The 19,652-nt window shown below is 48.9% G+C and overlaps 1 protein-coding gene and 1 long non-coding RNA gene across 4 annotated transcripts; both read right to left on the bottom strand.

Annotated features, from left to right (window-relative positions):
- Nucleotides 1–2,846: 2,846 nt before the first annotated feature.
- IL20 (interleukin 20) lies at nt 2,847–5,591 on the bottom strand. Its single transcript, XM_013189611.3, has 5 exons — nt 5,361–5,591; nt 5,187–5,252; nt 4,362–4,514; nt 3,891–3,965; nt 2,847–3,791 (listed from the first exon to the last, which is right to left on the bottom strand). The coding sequence occupies exons 1-5, from the start codon at nt 5,517–5,519 to the stop codon at nt 3,714–3,716; spliced, it is 531 nt and encodes a 176-aa protein (XP_013045065.1). The 5' UTR covers nt 5,520–5,591; the 3' UTR covers nt 2,847–3,713.
- A 2,585-nt stretch (nt 5,592–8,176) lies between these two features.
- Nucleotides 8,177–17,788, bottom strand: LOC106041266 (uncharacterized). 3 transcript variants are annotated; one of them, XR_010826553.1, is made up of 4 exons: nt 16,892–17,788; nt 13,911–15,992; nt 9,432–12,506; nt 8,177–9,003 (listed from the first exon to the last, which is right to left on the bottom strand). It is a non-coding gene; the product is annotated as an uncharacterized lncRNA (long non-coding RNA). The 3 variants fall into 3 exon arrangements; XR_001210409.3 differs by having other exon boundaries at nt 9,559–12,506; XR_010826554.1 differs by having other exon boundaries at nt 9,559–12,502.
- Nucleotides 17,789–19,652: the final 1,864 nt, after the last annotated feature.

Here is a 19,652-nt window from a genome sequence, read left to right as displayed (position 1 = left end):
TGTATTTTTTCAAGTGCGAGCAGTCTGCTTTAGCCTGTAAATGAAAAGTGCTGTTGAGAGCTGCCACCCAGCAGCCCCAGAGCCCCATGCCCTCTGCCTGCAAAGAGCATCTGCAAAGAAGTATTTCCCCCTCTGCCTGTGCCTTTCCTTTGGCTGACTTTCACCTCCTTATGCTCTGGCTTTCTCCAGCATTTTTGACACCTGCTGTTGCAAATGGCACAGGAGGGCCTGAGCCACACGGAGGCGAGGGGCAATGAAGAAGAGTAGGAAACGTTCTGAGTAATGTTCCTCGTATGCATTTTCATCGACAGCAGCAATTTACCACAGAATGGCATTAATTATTACGACGGCCTGTTGAGCAGCCTGTATAACGGATGAGGCAACAGGCTTTGGTGGTTGCTGCCCCCGGCTGGTTTCATGTTTGTCCAGGCAGAAGCAATGATGGCTGTAATTAAAAAAAGTGTTGTCTCCTGGTCTTATTCTCAAGAGCGGGTGACCAAACAGAGAAAAATGATTTATTAGTGCATGGCTTTCAGAACAGTAGCTGAGGTACCGCTGTCTGTCAGCCAGATGCTGGTACAGAAAGCTGAATACCCCACAGATAAAGCAATTTGGGAAGCAGCAAAGATGAAGAAGTTGTGACAAAGCAGAGAAACAATTTTCCCTGAACATGAGAGTTTCTGCACATCACAAGGAAGGAGCCAGAGTGGTGCCTGCTCAGCTGATGAAAGGCAGACGGGGACAGAGGAGAAAGGGCAGAAACAGCACAGACTAAATTCCCTGAGTCTGTCTGGGCTGCGTGCATCTCTGGCAGCAAACCATAAAATATGAAGAATAAGGATCCTTACCCTGGCTAGAGTCCAAGCCAACAGTGTTGCAGTAACACCATAAACACATTTCTGCTTTAGTAAAATATTAGCTACACTTTGAAGTGAAAACAGGACAGTAGATCATCAAGGTCAGACAGTGGTTGTTCACATTACCCTACAGACACCGAGTTTTCGTCAAGAATGAAAGCCCAATAGCCGAATTATTTCTGCATCATGGACCTCCCTGGAATACGAGCTGAGACAATTTTGGCTCAGGACAAGCAGGAGGGCAGCAGGTCGGCTGGTATTTATTTCTGTGTTTCCCCTCCCGGCCCCGCAGTTTGATGCGTAGGGCTGTTCTCCCTCCAGCACTGCAATCGCTATCACAGGAGCTCAGATATCAGGCTCTAGCTCATCTGCCCCAGACCCTGGGCTGCATCCTCTCTGTAGCACGGCAGGAAGGGGCTCGGGTGCTGCAAGAAGCAGAGAGGTCAGGACAGGTCTGCTCCTGCCCGCAGTTGCTGGAAGTGAGTGGATGATTCTGGTGCAATAGGAAAGGCGTGCGCTCGGAAAGTGTCCCCAGGGGCTGAGCAGTAATAAAGCTGCAGGAGAATGCTAAGGTTTCGAAACTTCCAAGAGGAGAAAACCCCACTTTCTCTCCCTTTGCAAAGCAGCTTCCTCCTCCACCTGCCTGCAGGCGTCCTTTCCTCAGCACTGCTCCTCCTGCATGGCGCTGCCCCTGCACGGGAGCGAGATGCTGAGCTCCCGGAGAGTAGTGAAGGAGGCAAAGAGAGTGTGGGTGCAGCATCCTCCCCGCCGGCTCTGACCGTGACTGTGTGCTCTGCTTCCAGATGCTGGCTCCCTGCTCATGCACCTCAGTGCACGAGGTGCCTGTCCCTCACCTGCTGCATGCCTTTGCAAGGGGTGAGAAGTGTGAATTTACTGCTCGGTGGTAAGACGTGTGGTTTGAGGCATAAGACCCTCTGCATAGGCTACACAATGAAATCAGATAAATAATGGTAATTGTGACAGCACAAGCTGAGGATGTGCAACAGAACCCAGCTCCTGCCCTGAGCTGTGGTCCAAATCCCACCCTGATCAATGGAGAGGTCCTCATGGACATCACCAAGCAGCCTCAGCTCCTTCACCAGTTAGTGACACTGCTGATTTCCTTTGGTCGGTGAGGAGCTGTCTCACCACTTCATTCATATTTTCTCGTTAATAGAAGGTTGTGGAATATGGAAAATATCTGTCATCCTTAAATGGTTGGTTTCGAGGTGCTGATGTTGAAAGATTAGCTTCCGTGAGCACTGACAGAGCAGGGAGAGCCATGTGTTCACCCATTCACACCCTGACACCAAGGCAAATGGATGTCACACTGCAAAAACCTAGTAACGGGAAAGGAAATTAAGGGAAGGAAGGCCCTGAACAGCATAAGCCAATATTTGAGCAAGGTTAGTGAGCAATCAAGGAGCTCTTTCTTTGCAAGTGAATCACCAAATCCTGCTCAGCAAGAAGCACACGCACATGCACTGCAGGCAAATGCTGACGAGCGTTTGGGTCTCAGGTCTCAGTCAAGTCTCAAGACTGGGTCTTTTGGGGAACAGACGAGGGCTCTCCTCCTCCTTCTCCTCCTTCGCATTGCTTCATTTTTCCGACACTGGATGTGGCAGACACTGGCCTCGTGCAGGGATGCTGGCGTGATCCAGAAAGCCTTGGCCAGGTGCTGCCTGCAATGGGTGAAGCTGCAGCAGGAGCTGGCTCCTCCTTGAGGGCACAAGGAGCTTGTTCTGAAAGAGCAACAGGCTGTGAAGGAGCCTCCCGGAGGCACCCGGATGGCAGCACCCTCCCTGCCTCTGCCCGCTCACACGTGGGCCTCTGCCCTGGCCAGACACCCCTAGCCTGATCGCTCCTGAACACAGGGAAATACACAAACACACCTGCTTTCATTTGAAAATACACAAAATAAGAGTTCCTAAGCCTCATGCTTGCTGACAATTTGTACAAAATAAAAATAACCCAACATTACTTGTTTCATTTTTTTTTTTATCACTAGCATGTAGAGACGTGCTCACAGGCTCTTGTGCACATCTGAATGCATGCCATTGCCAGTAGGGACTGCATCTGCTACAGAAGGACGCCACGGTGAATTCAGACAGTTTCGCCAACTAGAAACATAATTCCTCAAAATTTTGACATACACAGACTCAGCACAGTTTCAAATTGGGTTTGTTTACAGTAAGTGCATCAGACTTCCACAAAATGTGCTACTGAGTGTCAGTAAATTACAATAATGCACACAAGAAGTTTTTTCTATTCAGCAACCACACAGTAAACTTTTTTTTGCATAGTAAACTTTTTTCTACTGATAAGGCAGAAAATACCATCTGAAAAGGAAACACAGATTTCTTAGGCCTGCAGCACCTGTGAGGACCTATTTTCTCACACAATGCACCTACTTTCAGCCAGAACACGGCAGCAGAAGCAGCCTCAAAAGACTGAAACCAGACTTGCGAGACTGTCTGTAGCATCAGCTGTATCAGAGTAGTTCCTCCCAGACACTGGGCGCTCATGAATATACAAAGAGTTTATAATTTAAACAATACTTTTATTAAATTATCATAGCTTATGTCTGCAAGCAAGAGAAATACAGAGTTTTCCCTTGTAAAGTGTCCTTTGATAGAAGTCAGATATGTGAGTGCGAACAAACTCCGTATTTCCATCTAAATGCAAGACCCTGCTGACACATCTGCCTGTTCACCTGGGTAGCAAAACACCAGGAGTCTGATCCAACTTCAGCTGCATCAGTGGGATTGCTCTGGGACAGGGCGTTACTGTCCTGCGTACGGCCGAGGGGTGCAACCTGCCAGCAGCCTCGTTAGCGGGTGGTTCTTGCCTCCCGCTCTAACGAGATTTCTCCATCCAGTCCAGAAGGATGTCCAGCTCGCCCAGGGATTTAATTGCTGCAGATGTGATATTCAGCTGAAAGGGATGTAAGGGAACAGGTTGATAGTGAGGACCACGGAGCCTAAGGAGACTCCGAATGGCTGCATTAATTACTGGACAGAATCATCAACTTACCCCTTCGTAGTTCGCAAGTATTTGCTTAAATTTCTCAGTGGATTCCTGGCCACACAAGCACTTATTTTGATTATGCTAGAAAAATGAAATAGAATTCATTAGGCATGGGGGGGTCATTTTTAAAGATATGAAATTCCTTTCTAGTTATACTATCTAGTTAAACTATTGTATAATATACACTGAGATCTTGTTCAATTATGCAAAAGGCTGCGGGTCCTTAAATCAGACTTCAGCTTAGGACACTTGGGTGGACAGAGAGACAGTTTTTGAGAGCCACCATGGGAGCTGGCTGATGAATGAGCAAATACAAAAATTTCTTAGTGGAAACGAACTATTCATTTCATACTTCTTCATATTCTTGTTAAAATCTTTTTTATAAATAAATATTTTGTAAGTTATGAAGCACTTAGGTTTATTTACACACCAAATACTAACAGCTGAAAGTGAATGTTAGCAACAACCAAGACTTACACACTGCTCGAGTTTCTTCTTGATGCTGAGGAAGGAGTTGGCTATGCTGCTGATTTTCCGGTTGATGTATGAGTCCTCAGTCTGGCAGTGCTTGAAGACTTTGTCCATGTAGAAGTTGAAGAGGTTATGGATGATGCAGCATCGATCTGAAGACTTAAGCAATAAATTCTACTTTTAAGAGGTCTTCCAGAGTTCTACAAACCCGTAGTCACCCGTCCTTCTCTCCACAGCTAGACCAAGCCGTCTCTGACGCTAAAGACAGAAGCTGACAGCGTGATGCTTTGTGTCGTGAAAGCTTTTCCAGCCCTTCTTGGCATGTATTGATAATATGTATAGATGGGTATTTTAGGCTGATTTTCTAGATCCATCCTTATCACCAAAATGATCAGCTGATTTTGTAGCTGGGTATTATAGGCCTGAAGCAGTGACCCGTGTCTAGTACCTTGGAGTGTGAGAGCTGCAAAGACCTTGTTTATATTTCTCAGGAAACCAAGGGCCACCACGACCGCCTGGCAGAAAGGAATGGGAGCAGGGCGAGCACCAGCAAGCGGCTGCCCACATTTCTAGAGAAAGGCAGACAGCTCAGCGAGCCCACACCGCGCAGGAACTGCAGCAGGACACCCACCTCTTTTCACATACGTGATCCGCATCACTTTATCCTCCCTGACGTGTTCTTTCTGTCAGTGCCTGTGCTTCGCAGGAATTTAGAAATTGCACTACTACAACTCACCAAACCCTTCTGAACTGGAATTCTTTATGACTGGTGTTAGCAAGCGAGCTGGTCAAAATTAGTCAGAGAAGTGGAGGCACGGTACGGGCGCCTACCTTGACCTTGTGCAGAGACTGCGGGTGCGACAGGATGCTCAGGGTCCTGATGGGGTCTCGGGCTTGCTGCGTGGGAAGAGAAGACGTGGCGATGGATGCACCAGCTCCACAGGGCTTTGGGAACTGCTGGCCGCACAGATCCCCAGCTCCCCAGGAGCCCGTGGCAATACTTACGATGTTTGCTTTAATTGCAGTGAAGCCAGACCTGATCTCGGTGACACTCATTAAAATCCTGCAGGGTCCGAAGTGGAAGATTTTGTTCTCAGCTGCCGGCATCAGACTCAACCAGCAAGTCACGGAGCAGAGGCAGAGGAGTAAGCGGGAGCCCTTCATGCTGCTGCCGGGGAGACCTGCTCAAGCCTGTGTTTCCTCAATGTCTCTCCTCTAAAAAACACAGAAGAAAAATAATTCAATAGTTCTTATTAAGATTTCCAGCAAATTGTTTAACGTTCATTGCTCACCTCATCACAGTTTATATGTAAAATACTAGCTGAGATCACAGAAGTAAATACATCTGACAAGTATGTTTGGATGTATATGCCACAAGCTAAATGGCACAATCATATTTCTGAAAATATACACATTCTATATAGCACTGGTTGTACACATAGAGGTATGTATGTCTAAAAGCAACACACTGATTGGTATCTCTTAACTATTTCTTCTTTCTTCCCCAGGTGCCAAAGAAAAAAATTATATAAGAACAAGTATTTACTAAAAGATCCCAAAAGAAGGAAAAAAAAAAAAGCCAGTAAAAGGTAGCATGTAAATAGACAAAGCTCTTCTCCAAAATTTTCAGCAGATAAATTAGGTATTTAAAAGTCTACTGGACAGCTGGACTGAAGGTAAGTGTGACTGAAAGCAGCAGATCCCAAAGGCAGTTCCCGAAGGAAAATGCTTTCTCTCTGAAACAGCACCGATACTCCAAATGTAGGTTTTGTAACTGTAAATAACTTTTTTTTAAAAAAAACTTTTTAAGTTTTGTAACTGAAAATAAAGGCTATTCATAAACAAAAACCTCACAGCAGCTCGGTATAGGAGTACCAGGAGATAAAAGGGACATGCAGCAGAAGGACAAAGCCAGTACCTTACCTTCTTTGCCACGGGTTCACCCGTCTCGTCAACGTCTGACCTGGAGAGCTCCGAAGAACGCGTTTTTATCCAGGTACTGGGAGGAAATAGCTCTCGGATTAACTTTTGGGACTTTTCTTGCTTTTCCCAGCATATATTTCCCTTTGTAATTCCAACTCTTTCACCCAGAGGTGTTTCCCTTGCATCTGGAGGCGGGAAATCCTGGCATTGCTGCCGCCCGGGGTTGGGAAGCTGTGACCGAGGGGTGGGGGCGGCATCTCTGCCACGCAGCACTCGGGGCTGCGGGTCCCCCGGCACAGTCCTGGCGATGCCCCCTGGCCAATGCAGGGGGAGTCAGGAAGCTGCTGAGGCCATTCTCCACCGCTGTCCTGGTGTGTGAGACCTTCATCCTCTGGTTTTGGGAGACCCTGCTCTCAGGCTCGCTGCGGGGATGGACACGCCTCCGTCTGCGTGTGCCGGGTGTCCGGAGACATTGGGGTCCGAGAGGGACAGCAGCTCGGGGCTGCAAAAAGTCCTTAGGTTTTCAGGAGCGCTGGTAACTTAGGTGAGCACTACGCACAAACCAAAGCTTGAAGGGGATGAATTTCAATCAAACCTTTAAAACGTACCAGCCCAGTGGCAGCAGGGCAGTTCTACCCACAGGCAAAGACTTTGACTGCAAGGTCCATGCTCATGCCGCTGCGAGCATCGCCTGAGAAAAACCTGATGGTGCAGCCAAGGTCCTTGAGCAGAGCTGGCACCTTCTCACACCGGCCTTTTGGATGCAGACAGTCCCCTGGGAGCAGGGTTTGCCAGCTGGGGCATGCTGTCATGCAAAGGGGGCAAAACACAAGTGGGTTCACCAGGCTTTTGGCTTCAAGGTTAGGTTAGTCGTTTGTGTAACCCTTTTGGACATAGCCAAATACAGCCTGCAAAGAAAAATGAGCGGTGAAAAAACCTTCTCAGGCTCCCTGCACCCAGTAGGGATGCTCAGAGGGACCAGAGGGGGCAGAGGTGTCCTTGCAGCCCCACAAACCAGCCACGATGCTCTGGGGCAGAGCAGGAGCCCGAACACGGCTGTTGCAATGCAGGTCTTGTGTGTGAAAGCTTGTGCACGGGGGCTGTTACTTCAAGTTTTGCAGAGTGAGTAATTTATTGATAACTGAGCTCAATCTTGAGAGTATATCTATCATCACAGTAACACTAGGCAAATAGATTTTATGCCCGGGCTAGTCACAGTATTGCATACAGCTGAAATTACCACAAATGCACCCAACGTGCCTCCCTCAGCCCCGTGCCTTAGCACGGTCAAAGAAAACAGCCAAAAGGCAGGTCCAAATCTGCAGCAGGTTGCATTTGCTCTTGCTGAGGTGTTGGAGTTCTCGGCAGCACGTGGCATTAACCTATGCCTTCCTCCCCAAATTCCCAGCTGCTGCACGGAATTGCAGCAAAAGGTGAGCTCGCAGCAGAGGAAGAGGCACCCGAGGGCCCTGCAGCTTTCCCAGGCAGCCGGGTGCACACCCAGCCCAGGTGAGGAAATGAGGGAAGAGGCAGCGAGTTCTTACTTCATTATGTAAATTGCAGATGAGAAGAAGGGATTTCTCTTTTCATTTTGGTAACTGAACATCTTCCTTTTTGGTAACTGATGCCCTAAAGGCAGGTCACCAAACACCAGCAGGCAAGAAACTGTCAGGGGTTAAAATCTGCCCAGCAGCCCGTAGGGAGAAGACGATGGGGTAAGAGGGGAACAGGAGGGAGATGTTGGACAGGGGGGCTCAGGGCTTTGCTTCCCTACATATTCATCATGGCCCTGGGGGTCCCTTGGCCTTGCTGTGCTTCCACTCGCAAAGCAGCAGCAAGAACGTGAGCCTTGCCTCGAGTGAGAGAGAGAACAACGATGTTGGAGAGTGTGGGACAGGATCCATAACTTTTCCTTGTGTTTTTTCAAGTACGTGCACAGTGATGGTGTTTGACTGCCAGTGCTGCACCTCTGAGGGTCCCCAGCGTGTGCCCTTTGGAGAAGAGGGGGCACAGTGTGCCTGCTGAGGGCACGGCAGGATTTCAGCAGGCATTGGACCAGCTCCTGGTCGGAGCAAATCTTCTCGGCTCAGCTTTCCCCACGCAGATGCGTAACAGAGGCTCTCATCTGTGTGCCAGCTGCAGCAACAGGAGAACATCCTCAATAAAACAGCAAGCTGTGTCTCATACGCTCTGGGAAGGAAGAGGAAAAGAATAGGGATTTCTGAACCCCGACAGCGTGACAACGCAGGTGAGATCAGCTGGGAATTGACTCCCTGAGGCGTTCTTGGCGTAATTAAGGCTTTCATGTACAGCTGCACGCTGGGACGTGGTCCTGTCCCCCGTCCTCCCAGGCTGCCTGCAGCAAGTGGGGGGGCTCCTCCCCAGGGCTTTCATGGCAGGCACGGTGGGATGGGGCACAAGGAAAGTAGCCGTGACATAGTAACACACAGCACGGAGGGCTGTTAGCTGGCTGACACCATGACAGGGGATTAAAAGGTAAGAAGACAAGCCCTGAACATCACTAGCTTGCCTCAAAGTTATTAATAAAAGTGGAAAGCAGCCCTCTGAGCAGCCTGCGGTCTGCTCGTAGGCTCCCAGGGGCTGCAGCATCCCCCTGGAGAGCCATCCCTGTACACGCCACATGCTGCCAGCTTCTGAGCCTTGCTCGTTGGGGTACACCACTGATCCACCAGCTAGTCAGATATCCAAAAGCTTTCATTTCATCCTAAAAAAAATAAAAATAATTAAAAAAACCCACCAACAATAAACAAACAAACAACAAACTAACTTAGAAAAAAACATCCGCCATCAAGACATTGTGATCTGAACAGGAGCCGTGCTGTCAAGAACTGGCCACACACACACATCAACACTAGATTTCCAGTAAAGGATTTCAGAGTGATAAGGTACCAGTTTCAACAGTGCATCTCAATGTAGTTTCATTCTGTAAGGAGATCTGATAATGCTTTGCAGACCATTCTTGGTTTGCCATTCTGTACTGTATTACTCATATTTCACAGCAGTTTTAGGTGCTCCAGCATTTCAGATCTGAAGCTGATAATGGTTTGTACACAGATCCCCAGAAATAGACGACATGAATGATAGAAATGCCTGTAGTAATTTTAATAAAAAAAAAAAAAATCCAGACTTAACTGCAAAGACCAGTGACAATATCTGAGCTCGAGGAGCTCTTCGTGACATGTTTCAGGAGAAGATCCACAAAAAGCAACTCAGCCACCCGGGACAAAAATGTTCGAGAAAAGCAGCTGGTAAGATTTACCATCTCTGTTGGTGATACTGTGGCTAACCAAGACCCTTGCCAAAGGATTTCCACAGGCAGAGGAAAACCTTTTGACTTGGTTTTTATGCACAAGAGTAATTCCTCAGGTACTGCAGGGCGCTGTCAGGCTGCCGTGCCCTGATCAGCGCCAGGTGCCGATGGGACGATTAATTGCAGCCGTGCTGCAGCTCTGGGTGGTTCTCAGCCCCTGAAAAAACAGCGGTTTCATTGTCAAGCAACCACCTGACCCTCAAATCTGGAGCCCTTCTCAAACCTCATGTGAACAAGTGCTGATCTGGACCGGTCCTCCCGAAAGGCAGGGGTTTGCCCCGGTGCCCTGAGGACAGTCCCTGCCTCGGCGTCACTCTTTCCATTAGCTTCTGCACCAGTGCACGCTGCAGCTCACGGTGGAAATGTGTTGCCCTGCCCCGTCCTGGCCTCCGAAAATCTGGCTGCTCTTCTGTCTCTTAATTAGTGCAGTTCATTATCGACAGAAACCAGGGACCTGTTATCAGAGCAGCCTCGCCGCCTGCTCAGCCACAGCTCTGCAATGCTGCTGACAAAAGTAAAAAATTGTTTTTCTCGGTAAACTCATCAAATGACTCAGAAAGAGCTCTGTGAGGAATAATCGGCTGCTAGGTGTGGTACATTATGTGCCCTCTTCTCAGTCACGTTTCTAACCATAACCACTTTAATAATTCTGAAAATCGAGCTCTGAGTCCCGCCTGTCGGGGAGCGGCAGGCTGGGCACGGCTCAGTCTCACCCGGCGCAGCTCCTGCTCGGCCAGGGACAAGCGAAGCACCAAGCCCATGGAGCCAGACCCCAGATGATGCCAGGATTTCCAGTGGGGAGCTGGCAGAGGGGTCCTGCCCAGCCCCGCTCCCGGCAGGGCTCAGGAAGGGGTCTCAAGACCTGAGAAATGTGCCCTAAAACCTTAATTTTCCTCCATCCATAGCTGTTATCCTAACACCCTGCATGGAAACGCCCTGCTTAACACTGCAGATGCTCCACTTTGGCAGGCACACTTCTTTCCCCACGTTTAACTTCTCCAGAGCTGCTTTTCCACGGGTGCCTGGAAGAGCCTGGGCAGCAGGCACGCAGCCCCAGCCGGGCCGATCACAAACCCTAAAGGGGCAGCCTGGGGCTGTCGTTGCCTCAGGGGAGCTCCAGGAGAGCACCCCGAGGTGTGACACCACCCTGAGATGACATCTGAGCACCGCGCTTTAAAGCATCCCCTGGGTGGAGATGTCAACTCCTGTCCCTCTGGAGCTGCTTCTGCCATTTACCCGCAGCATCGGAAAGGGGACAGAGCCGCGGTTGTCCCCGGGGAGCAGCTCCCCGCTGCTGCAGTGGCCCTGGGCTCACGCTGGCCTCGCTGGACATCCTCAGCTCGCGGCTATGCAGGGCTGCACGTCATAGAAAATGCCACTGCCTCAGCCACCGCCTTCACAGAGCAGATGCGATGTCATGCGTATGACTCACCGGTGGCAGGGCTGCCACCACGCCAGGATTTTACCCAAAGAGGATATAAAAAAAAGCAAAAAAAGTTTTTTTTTTTTTATTTCTTTTTCCCTCTAAGATTCATCTTTGTGGAAGGAGAAAAGCGCGGTGGAGGATCTTGTACACCGACATAGCTCTTCTGCAGAAAACCATTCATTTAGTCACTGGTGTAGGGGGGTGGGGGGTGTTGAAGGTTAAATACTTGCTTACCCAGTTTTGATAAAAACGTGAACTCATATTTTGGTTATCATAAATGGCATCTTCCTCAAAGGGAAATGCATATTTCAGGTCTTTACAGTGTCATAGCACAGCTAAAGAGCAGCTCCTGCTAGCTTGTTCCAGCTGCCCACCGCCCCGTGCTTGCAAGGCAGCGTCCCCCGCCGTGCCCAGAGCAACAGCTTCGGGGATTGCTACCTCGGGGGACTGGATGGAGAAACGAATTGCTCTTGGAAAGTTTTCATCCCGAACCTGCAGCAGTCGAGGAATTTTCCGTAAGGTTTCGCAGTCACCCTGCTCGGGTACCCAGTCACTTGTGATCGTTTCTGCAAGATTTCGCAGCCAGAGAGTGAACTTTGATGATTTGCTTTTTTCCTTTTCCCCGCTGTGCTAAGGAAATTGGCCATTTCAGCAAAAATTGAGGTAAAAGTGCCTGAGAAGAGCTTCCTTGCTATTGAAGATAAACGAAAGCTTCCACTAACGAATGATGTAAAGCCCAGCACCGGTGCTGAGCTAGGCACTAGCCCTCATACACACGTATTTCAAAGACTCAAATCTACCAACAAGACTGAACACAGGTTCTATCAATGAGGCTTTTTCAGTTTCCAGGAGGTTTCAGAAGCCTTTTGATGTGGGCATCCGACATATTAATAATAGGGCTCCTGTAAACAAGCGGTGACACCAGTGTACAGGGGGAAAAAAACGATGAAGAAGAGCTGTGACCTCAACCCACGTCGGCAGCGCGGCGGTGGCCTGCAGGGCTGCACGGGGCTGCAGGACCAACACTTCGCAGAGAAACGAAACTTTCTTGAGAGGTCTTTCTCGACGGAGAGAGCTGGGCTCAGTGAACACGAGAAACGACTGAAGCAAATTGACTTCCACTTTCAAAACCCACGAGAAGCCCCCCACACATCTTCCCTGCAGGATTTAGATTTGTTTACAATGCTCAGTTCTAATTTTAATCCTTGTTCTCTCTTGTAATTAGAGCCGCAGTCGTTATTTGCGTTACCATTTATTGCAGTGTTTCTCTTGTTCCTGCAGTCCTGGAGGGCTCCCGTGGGGATGCTGCCGAAGGAGCAAGTGAGCACCTTGGAAAGGGGGCAGTTGGTGACAGGAGGCGGAGATATGAAGAGGAGTCAAGAACAAAAATAGCCAACGCTGGAGAAAAGTTCTTCACTTTGAAAATTCAAGTGAACAGACCCAGAATGTGGCCTCGCTTATCAGGCTCTGTCTGGAGCAAACAGAGATTTAAAACAAAAAAGAAAATGACACAAAATAATAAATAAATAAACAAATAAATAAACAGAACATGCACAGAGTTACTGGGGCTCATTACCCCTGCTTCTAGATAAGCAATAGCACCACCAAATACTTCAAAATACACTAGGTGCAGCCAGTGAGGGAATTGTACCCTGTGGGGCCGTTTCTCTATGAAATATCAAACCACTCCTTCCCTCCTTGCAAGCTTCAGACAGACAATAGCTTTGAATGGCACAGCTTTTAAAATGATCTGTAATGCCCAGGAGAGAAGGGGACCAGCCGCCAGATTCAGCATTTTTAGACAGCTCCTCGGCCTCGAATTTGGGCGAGCACTGGAACTGCCTGTCCCACGGAGCTGGGGTTTGTCCGGGAGGGCAAAATGTGCTGATGGTGCAGGCACTAAATGATGCCTAATAGAGGAGAAACTGACTGCTCACTGCTACTAACTCCATTTTTGAATTATCTGGGGAGCAAATGAATCACTCCAATAGCCAGGCAGAGCTCTCATCGATTCACCTTTCACCAAAACTGAAACACATGTTTCAGTAAATTAGCTGTGGAGTCTGTACATAGCCCATCTCTTAAAGACAAGTTTCGGTTTTCGCTGGGTTAATATTGCCTTGAGCATGCACTAACTCGGGACTGGAATCAGTCTCAATTTCACAACCAAGAGGTTTCGTGCCTGCGAAGCAGAGCGGGGCAGCCCGCGGACACAGGGCGAGGGCTGCCCCAGCTCGAGAAGAGAGCACAGGGGGGAAAGAAAGCAAAAGGGCTTCTGCCAGCACCTCGCAGCCCCTCGGCTCTCCCATCTCCTATGTTATTTTTTGAGGGAAACCAGCAAAAACCCAACAAATCAGCGCCGCATCCCCTGGAAGTGTTATCAGGAATGATTCCTCCGTGCAAGGCTCAGACCTGCGCATCCCAAGAGAGTGCAGGGTTTGTCCCACCCTCCATGCCAGTGCAGCCCAGCTTCTAGGCATAAATTCCTGGAAAGTAACGGGCTCTGTGCCTCGTTCCTCACAGCACGCTGCTGCCATGCACAAAGCCACCAGCCCAAGCAGTGGCAGGCTCTGAGCCGGGATGCTGGGGGCTGCAGCTCCTGTCCTGCCCTGCCCCGAGCCGCAGGCACAGAGCCGGGGACGTCCCGCTGGATATCCCATTTCCAGCAAACCTGCTGCCAGCCAGGAGGAAAGGGTGATAAATGGCTAAATGGCAGGGCTCCTCTTTCCTGAAACAGGAGAGAAAGCTAGCAGAGGGCGTTTGCTTCAGATCTTTTTTCTCCCCTTTTTTTTCCTTCCTCTTCTTTTTTTTTTTTAACACCAATTTCAGAGAGGGGGGTTTCCACATTCGGGTTCATCAGCCACTTCCTACTTACGGCCATCCCGAGCGACATGGAAAGCAGCCACAGAGAAGGGACCTCAGCGCCTGATCCTGATGCTGAAGAGGATCTTCCACTGGCTGCAATGAGAAGACAACTCCCAAGCACGATGTGCAGACACAAGCAGCACAGGCAGGGGCAGCTCCCTCAGCCCACTGCCCACAACCCACCCTTCTGTGCTCCCAACAGCAACATGAGTGCAAGGACACCCTTCCCATCACTGGACGCTGCTGTTCTCCGCACCCATGCTCACTTCGCCTTTGCATCTTTGCAATTAAAATACCTTCCAGGAGGTATCTTATATTTAAAATTAAAATTCGAGTTAACCACAAATAAACTAAAATTTATATTATAACAGTAATAAATAAATTTTAGGATGTTAAATTGGTAATAAATTTAACCACCGGAGGTATTTTGTACATCCAGATTTCACCACCAGTTGTAAACAAAAAATGAAAACCCCTCTTGCACCTCGGAAGGGCATGCCAGATGGATCATTTTTTATCAGAAATCTCTGCTTACACATGTGAGATCAAACTCAGATTTTTTCCCTCCTCCTGCCAGTGGCACAGACCGAAAGCACAGCCCTGCACTGAGATGCCAGTTTCTGACTGAGGCGTCCTTCATCCTTTGGAAAATGTGAATTGAAAAGCATCTGCTAATTATGAATCAACTGAAAACAACCAAACGCAAGGCAGGGGGGAACTCGAGCGATTCTGGTTTACGGCATTTTTCTCTGAAGGAGCAGCAGCCTCGGGGGTGATCGGTCTGGGAACGTGCATTATGAAACTCGTTTCTCTTGCCTTGGCTTTTCCGAGGGGGCTCAGAAATGTCAGACCTAATTCCTCCCGGCATTGGCACCACGTTTCTTGTCCAGGCGAGTGACACCGCGTCACCCAAAACCCGTGCCGAGCCTTCGCAGCACTGCTTGCCGGGGAGTCCCCAGGGGCCACCGCAATGTCCCACCAGTGTTTCAGGCCGGTGGCAGCAGCGGAGGCGTGGGGGGAAACCCGGGGGCTCTGGCAGCCGGGTGACTCCACCGCGTGCGCCCACGCTGCCTCACCGCCTGGCACGTGCTGGTCTGCGTCTTACGGGATGGAAAAGAAAGCCCGGGATTTCTCAACCGCTCTGTGACATGCAAATTATAATAATAATAATAAAAAAAAAAACCTGACTGCTTCTCAGCCCGGCAGCTGGGATGCCTCGGGGCTGTGAACTCGTTTTGGCATCGCCGTGCCCAGGACCACCGGCGGCAGAGCCGCTGCAGGGGATGGGTGAGCGGTGGGAGCCGAGGGGTGGGAGCTGATGGCTCACCCGTCCCCAGTGCCCCGAGGATGGGGACATCACGCTGTCCCCTCACAGAGAAAGAAGAGCTGAGCTGTGGGTGGGCAGGCAGCGGTGCACCAAGGGCTTTCCCAGCCAGGAATGGGTGCAATCGCCAGCAACTCACAGTGCCAGTGCTACGGGGCTTCTAAAGCCTTCTGCTGCCCTTACTTAGCAAAACATTTCTTCGGAGGCAGCCTTGTCGGTCTGCTCAAGGTCTGAGCCACCAGGGCCCTGCTTGGCTTCAGGCTGGGGGCTGATGCTCCTGCAGAGAGTGAGCAGAGCTGTCCCCGTAATTCACCTTGGCAGTCACGTTGTGCTGGCTGCTGAGCAGCTGTTCTGCCTTATCTCATCTCAAAAAATGCAATAACCAGTTTCTTTCTTATGACCATTCATAACAGCGAATGTTTATTCTCTGTATTATTGGTCATAGTGATGATGCTAAATCATGACAGAGACAATCTTCTCCAGAAGATCCACACACCTCAGTAATACCAAGAGTAGAAAAAAGAAACTCATCAGACAGCAGTTGTGAAATGAACTGTAGAAGAAAGAGTTGTTCAAAATTGGCTTGATAGGATGCTCAAGATAAAAGGCACTGCAAGAGACATTTGGGCAAGTCAAGCTGGACCACGTTTAGTGTATTTTACATACTTTCACCTTCTTAACTTACCTGCAAACATACTGCTTTCTTCCAAGGAAGCCCCGTTGGCTGCCCCTGCTCCTGCAGAGCACGTGCTCCTCACTCCTTCATTTCTGTAAGGACATAAATAGGGCGGCACTGCTAGCATCTGAAAACCCCTGCCAACAATTCACTTCAGAAGAAAAGAGAAGAAAGTTAAGGACAGCCCTGTCGGTATTGCTCCCCTGCAGAGCAGGAAATAGCCTCACATGGAGGAGAGCAGCAGCCTTTGTCTGGAAGATGTCCTGATGCCACCCCAATGGGCTCATCCGGACACCCAACGGGGTGCTGCAGGAGCAGGGACCTCTATCCACACCTTTTGCACTCCTGGCAGAATGGCATCAGATGGCTACAGGCATGTTATCGGGGGAGGACAGCACAGCTGCATCTTCCGAGCTGCCTGGGGGCACCCTGAAATCTGGTGGCAGGCCATGACACAGGGATGCTGTTCCCTATCCTTATATATTATAATAATAGCATAATGTATAATACATTGTATTATTATATATAATATATAATAGTATCTATTTTTTATTATATCAATTTAGTGATTTTATTTAGAGTCTACTTAGAAAACTCTTAAAATCTACCACTTGAGAGAGATGGTTCCCTGATCTAATTGAAAAAGACATGGCAAGCTCCAAATATTGGAAGTTTTATTCATGCAATTTTAAAAATGCAAATATTTCTTCATTAAGTTAATCACTGAAAAAAATGAATCTACGGAGCAGAGGAAGTCTCTGTTACCTAAGGTTTTTAGGTCAAGATTCCAGCTTGGCTTATGTCAGATGGAAGTTATGGACCTACTAAGAAAATGTTATGTAAGGATCTTTCTATGTGTCAGAAGTCACATTAGAGTTCATAACAATGTCTTCCGTTCGTGATTCGTAACCTATTCCTGGACACTTAGATGTTACATGACAAAACAATTAATGACATTGGTTAAATTTCCAAAGAGTAATTTGGGATTTACCTGTTGATATGAGGTTGATATGAGTCACATTGCAAATTCCGACAAGAGTGCTAGAAAGCAGGTTTCCAGAAGTGAAAAGTCCAACGTCATGCCTTGACAGCAAAAAAAAATGTAAAAAAAAAAAAAAAAAGCAGTCCACTTTATGTTTCACCCATCAGGAACTGTTAGTCATCGGAGAGGGTGCTGCTTCTGAGAGCAAATGAAATCGCTTCAAAGCTGCTATTCGTGTACGGTGAATGAAGGGCCACAAAGCCTCCCGTTTCCCCATTACGTCACAGACAGCAGTTCTCCTGAATCTGAAGGGATGAGAAATGGGGAATTTTGGAAAAAAAAACAAACAAAGAAACACACCATTATGGCAGCCTGGAAATCTAGGGGATTCTTCAAGCTGTAGCTACAACAGTACACAAAACACACAATGTTCCCTTGTCCGAAGGAGGTGACTGAGACCAAGAGGGGGAAAAAAAACGAAAAAGCTTGCCCCCGTGGAAGCTTGCCAGCATGAGAAAAACCTCACGGATGGGCAGCACCTCGGTGAGATGCACGAAATGCCACCAGCTCCAGGGGGATGTTGGAGAGCACGACATGCCCCCAGCCCCGCTGGCACGGGGACGGGCAGCGCAGGCTGCCCAGGGCCGTGTCCAGAAACCTCTCCTTGCACACTGAATACCTCAATTCAACTGCAGGGAGCAAGCCTGCCCTCCTGCTGAGTACTTCTGAAGATGCAGCTCCTAGAAGCCTGTGGGAGGTGGGGTAGAAGTGTACAAGCGGCTTTTGAGTAATGTGTGCTCCTTCCTGAAACGATCTTCTTGGCAACTGTGAAAGCTGTTTCCTAAAGGTTTAGAAATACACCCACGTCCCCGGACACTCTTTAGGAAAAGGTGCTTTATTCATTCATGCAAGCACTTCGTAGTACTGCAGAGTCAATGCATTTCCACAGCAGTAAGCAAGGGTGAGTCAGAGCGAAACTGCACCGTCAAGATCTCTGACACGGCGAAGGAAACGCAGGTAAACACAGCCGAGTGCCGTGCGTGCGCAGGACGGTTTCCTTTGTGGAATGGACACATCTGGCTTACGCCCTCTGTGTACCAAAAAAAACAACACAGGTTCCAAAACAGGGAGGAGGGAATTGCACAAGAGTGAGAACTGCTCTGAATTGTCGGGGTGTCGAGCTGAAATGACTTCATGGAGAGCCACCGGTTGCTCAAAATAAGAAAGGTTTGGAAACAAGAACTCAGCTCCTGGGCAGAAAGAAGGCAGGCAGCTGCCGTGGAGATGACCCCAGCCCAGGAGCCCCTTGGCCAGCACCGGGGCTGGAGCTCCCTGGATCTCTGTGCCCTCTGTGAGCTGATGCTCGCCATCAGTGCCAGCACCTCAACCAAGCACTAAGACCTGAGAGCTGAGAGCAACCCCCCCAGAGCAGGGGCTAGGTTTGCAAAGCGGGTCCTGAGGCTGCATCGTTCCCCAGATTGCACCAACCCGCACAGGTTTAATTCACTGCTTTTGCACCAGCTGTGCCCTGCACAGATGGGGGCCAGCTCAAGGTGCTCGGGGAATCACAGCCTGCCCCTTCCCTGCACCCCAGCACAGAAATTTTGATGGCCCCGTAAAATTTGTGCAGCCATCCAGGTCTTGGTCGTGCAGCTCATTGACCTGAGGCAGATTGGAGTTAATCCAAACTAAAATCTCGCAGTGTGGGAGCCGGGGTTGAAAGCACCGGTAGAAACGGGTTATGTTCAAAACTACTCATTTTTGCTGCTCTTTCTTCTCCTTTCTCACAGCTTCTGTTGCTGGTCAAGGGAAGAAACCGCACTGATGCATTCGAGCGGGGAAGAAAAGCAGGGACTGACTTCATGACACATGCTGTGATTCACATAAAACTTCTGGTGTCCCTGCAGTGATTCACTAGCAGAATTCACCGGGAGGATTCTCCCTCTTGTCCCTTGGAAAAGCAGCAATATTAACATCAAAGGGAAAACAAATCAGAACACAAAATCCCACGCTGGTACTGTAGTAAGAGAAGTTACCTCAAGGCCTTCAATTATTAGTAATTCATCACTTTGCCCTTACTCATGCATACTCTGACACAGAACATTCCTCTCTTTTGCTCCTAAAATAGTTAAAAACATCTTAAAAAAAATCAAAATATATGTCAACAAACAATACTTTGCATTTTTCCAGCATTTTTTTGCAACAAGCTCATTCGCAGATGTTTGCAAACTCACATGGAAAGAGGTTCAGTGCAGAGAGGGAGGTGAAAGTTGAAGTGATGGGTCCAAAGCAGCAACCTGGAGGTTGGCTGGGACGGACGCACTACTCCAAACTAACAGAAAAGCTTTCAAAGGCCCCCTATGGCCGCTCTAAGTCCAAATTTATCTTCACTTTCTCTTTCTTGAGCAAGAGATTTGTTGCAGAAATCTCTATCGCGAGGAAGCAGGGGCCTGTGTGTATAGAAATCTGTGGAAAGAGAGTGTGAAAGAGAGGAAAACGGAAAAGGCAGACGTCAGAGGAGTTATCTTCAGCACCGAAATGGTAGTTTTATCAGCTGGGACAATGAGTCTCGGTTAGCAGAGCACATCCAGTTCATGGAGCCAGCACTGGGTGGCTTGGACGAAGTTACTGCCTATTTCTAGGAAATGCAATAGGATTCAAGAACGAGAAACAAAAGTGTTCATGACCTGCTTGGACACTTGGGCACCACCTACCAGTGTGCAAACAGCGGCTCCCATGACACAAGCCCAATTAAAATCACAAGCACAGG

The sequence above is a fragment of the Anser cygnoides genome, chromosome 25 (genome assembly GCF_040182565.1).
Source record: "Anser cygnoides isolate HZ-2024a breed goose chromosome 25, Taihu_goose_T2T_genome, whole genome shotgun sequence".
NCBI classification, from domain to species: domain Eukaryota; kingdom Metazoa; phylum Chordata; class Aves; order Anseriformes; family Anatidae; genus Anser; species Anser cygnoides.
The sequence above is the reverse complement of the archived record's forward strand: the minus strand, read 5'-3'. Positions and strand labels throughout refer to the sequence as shown.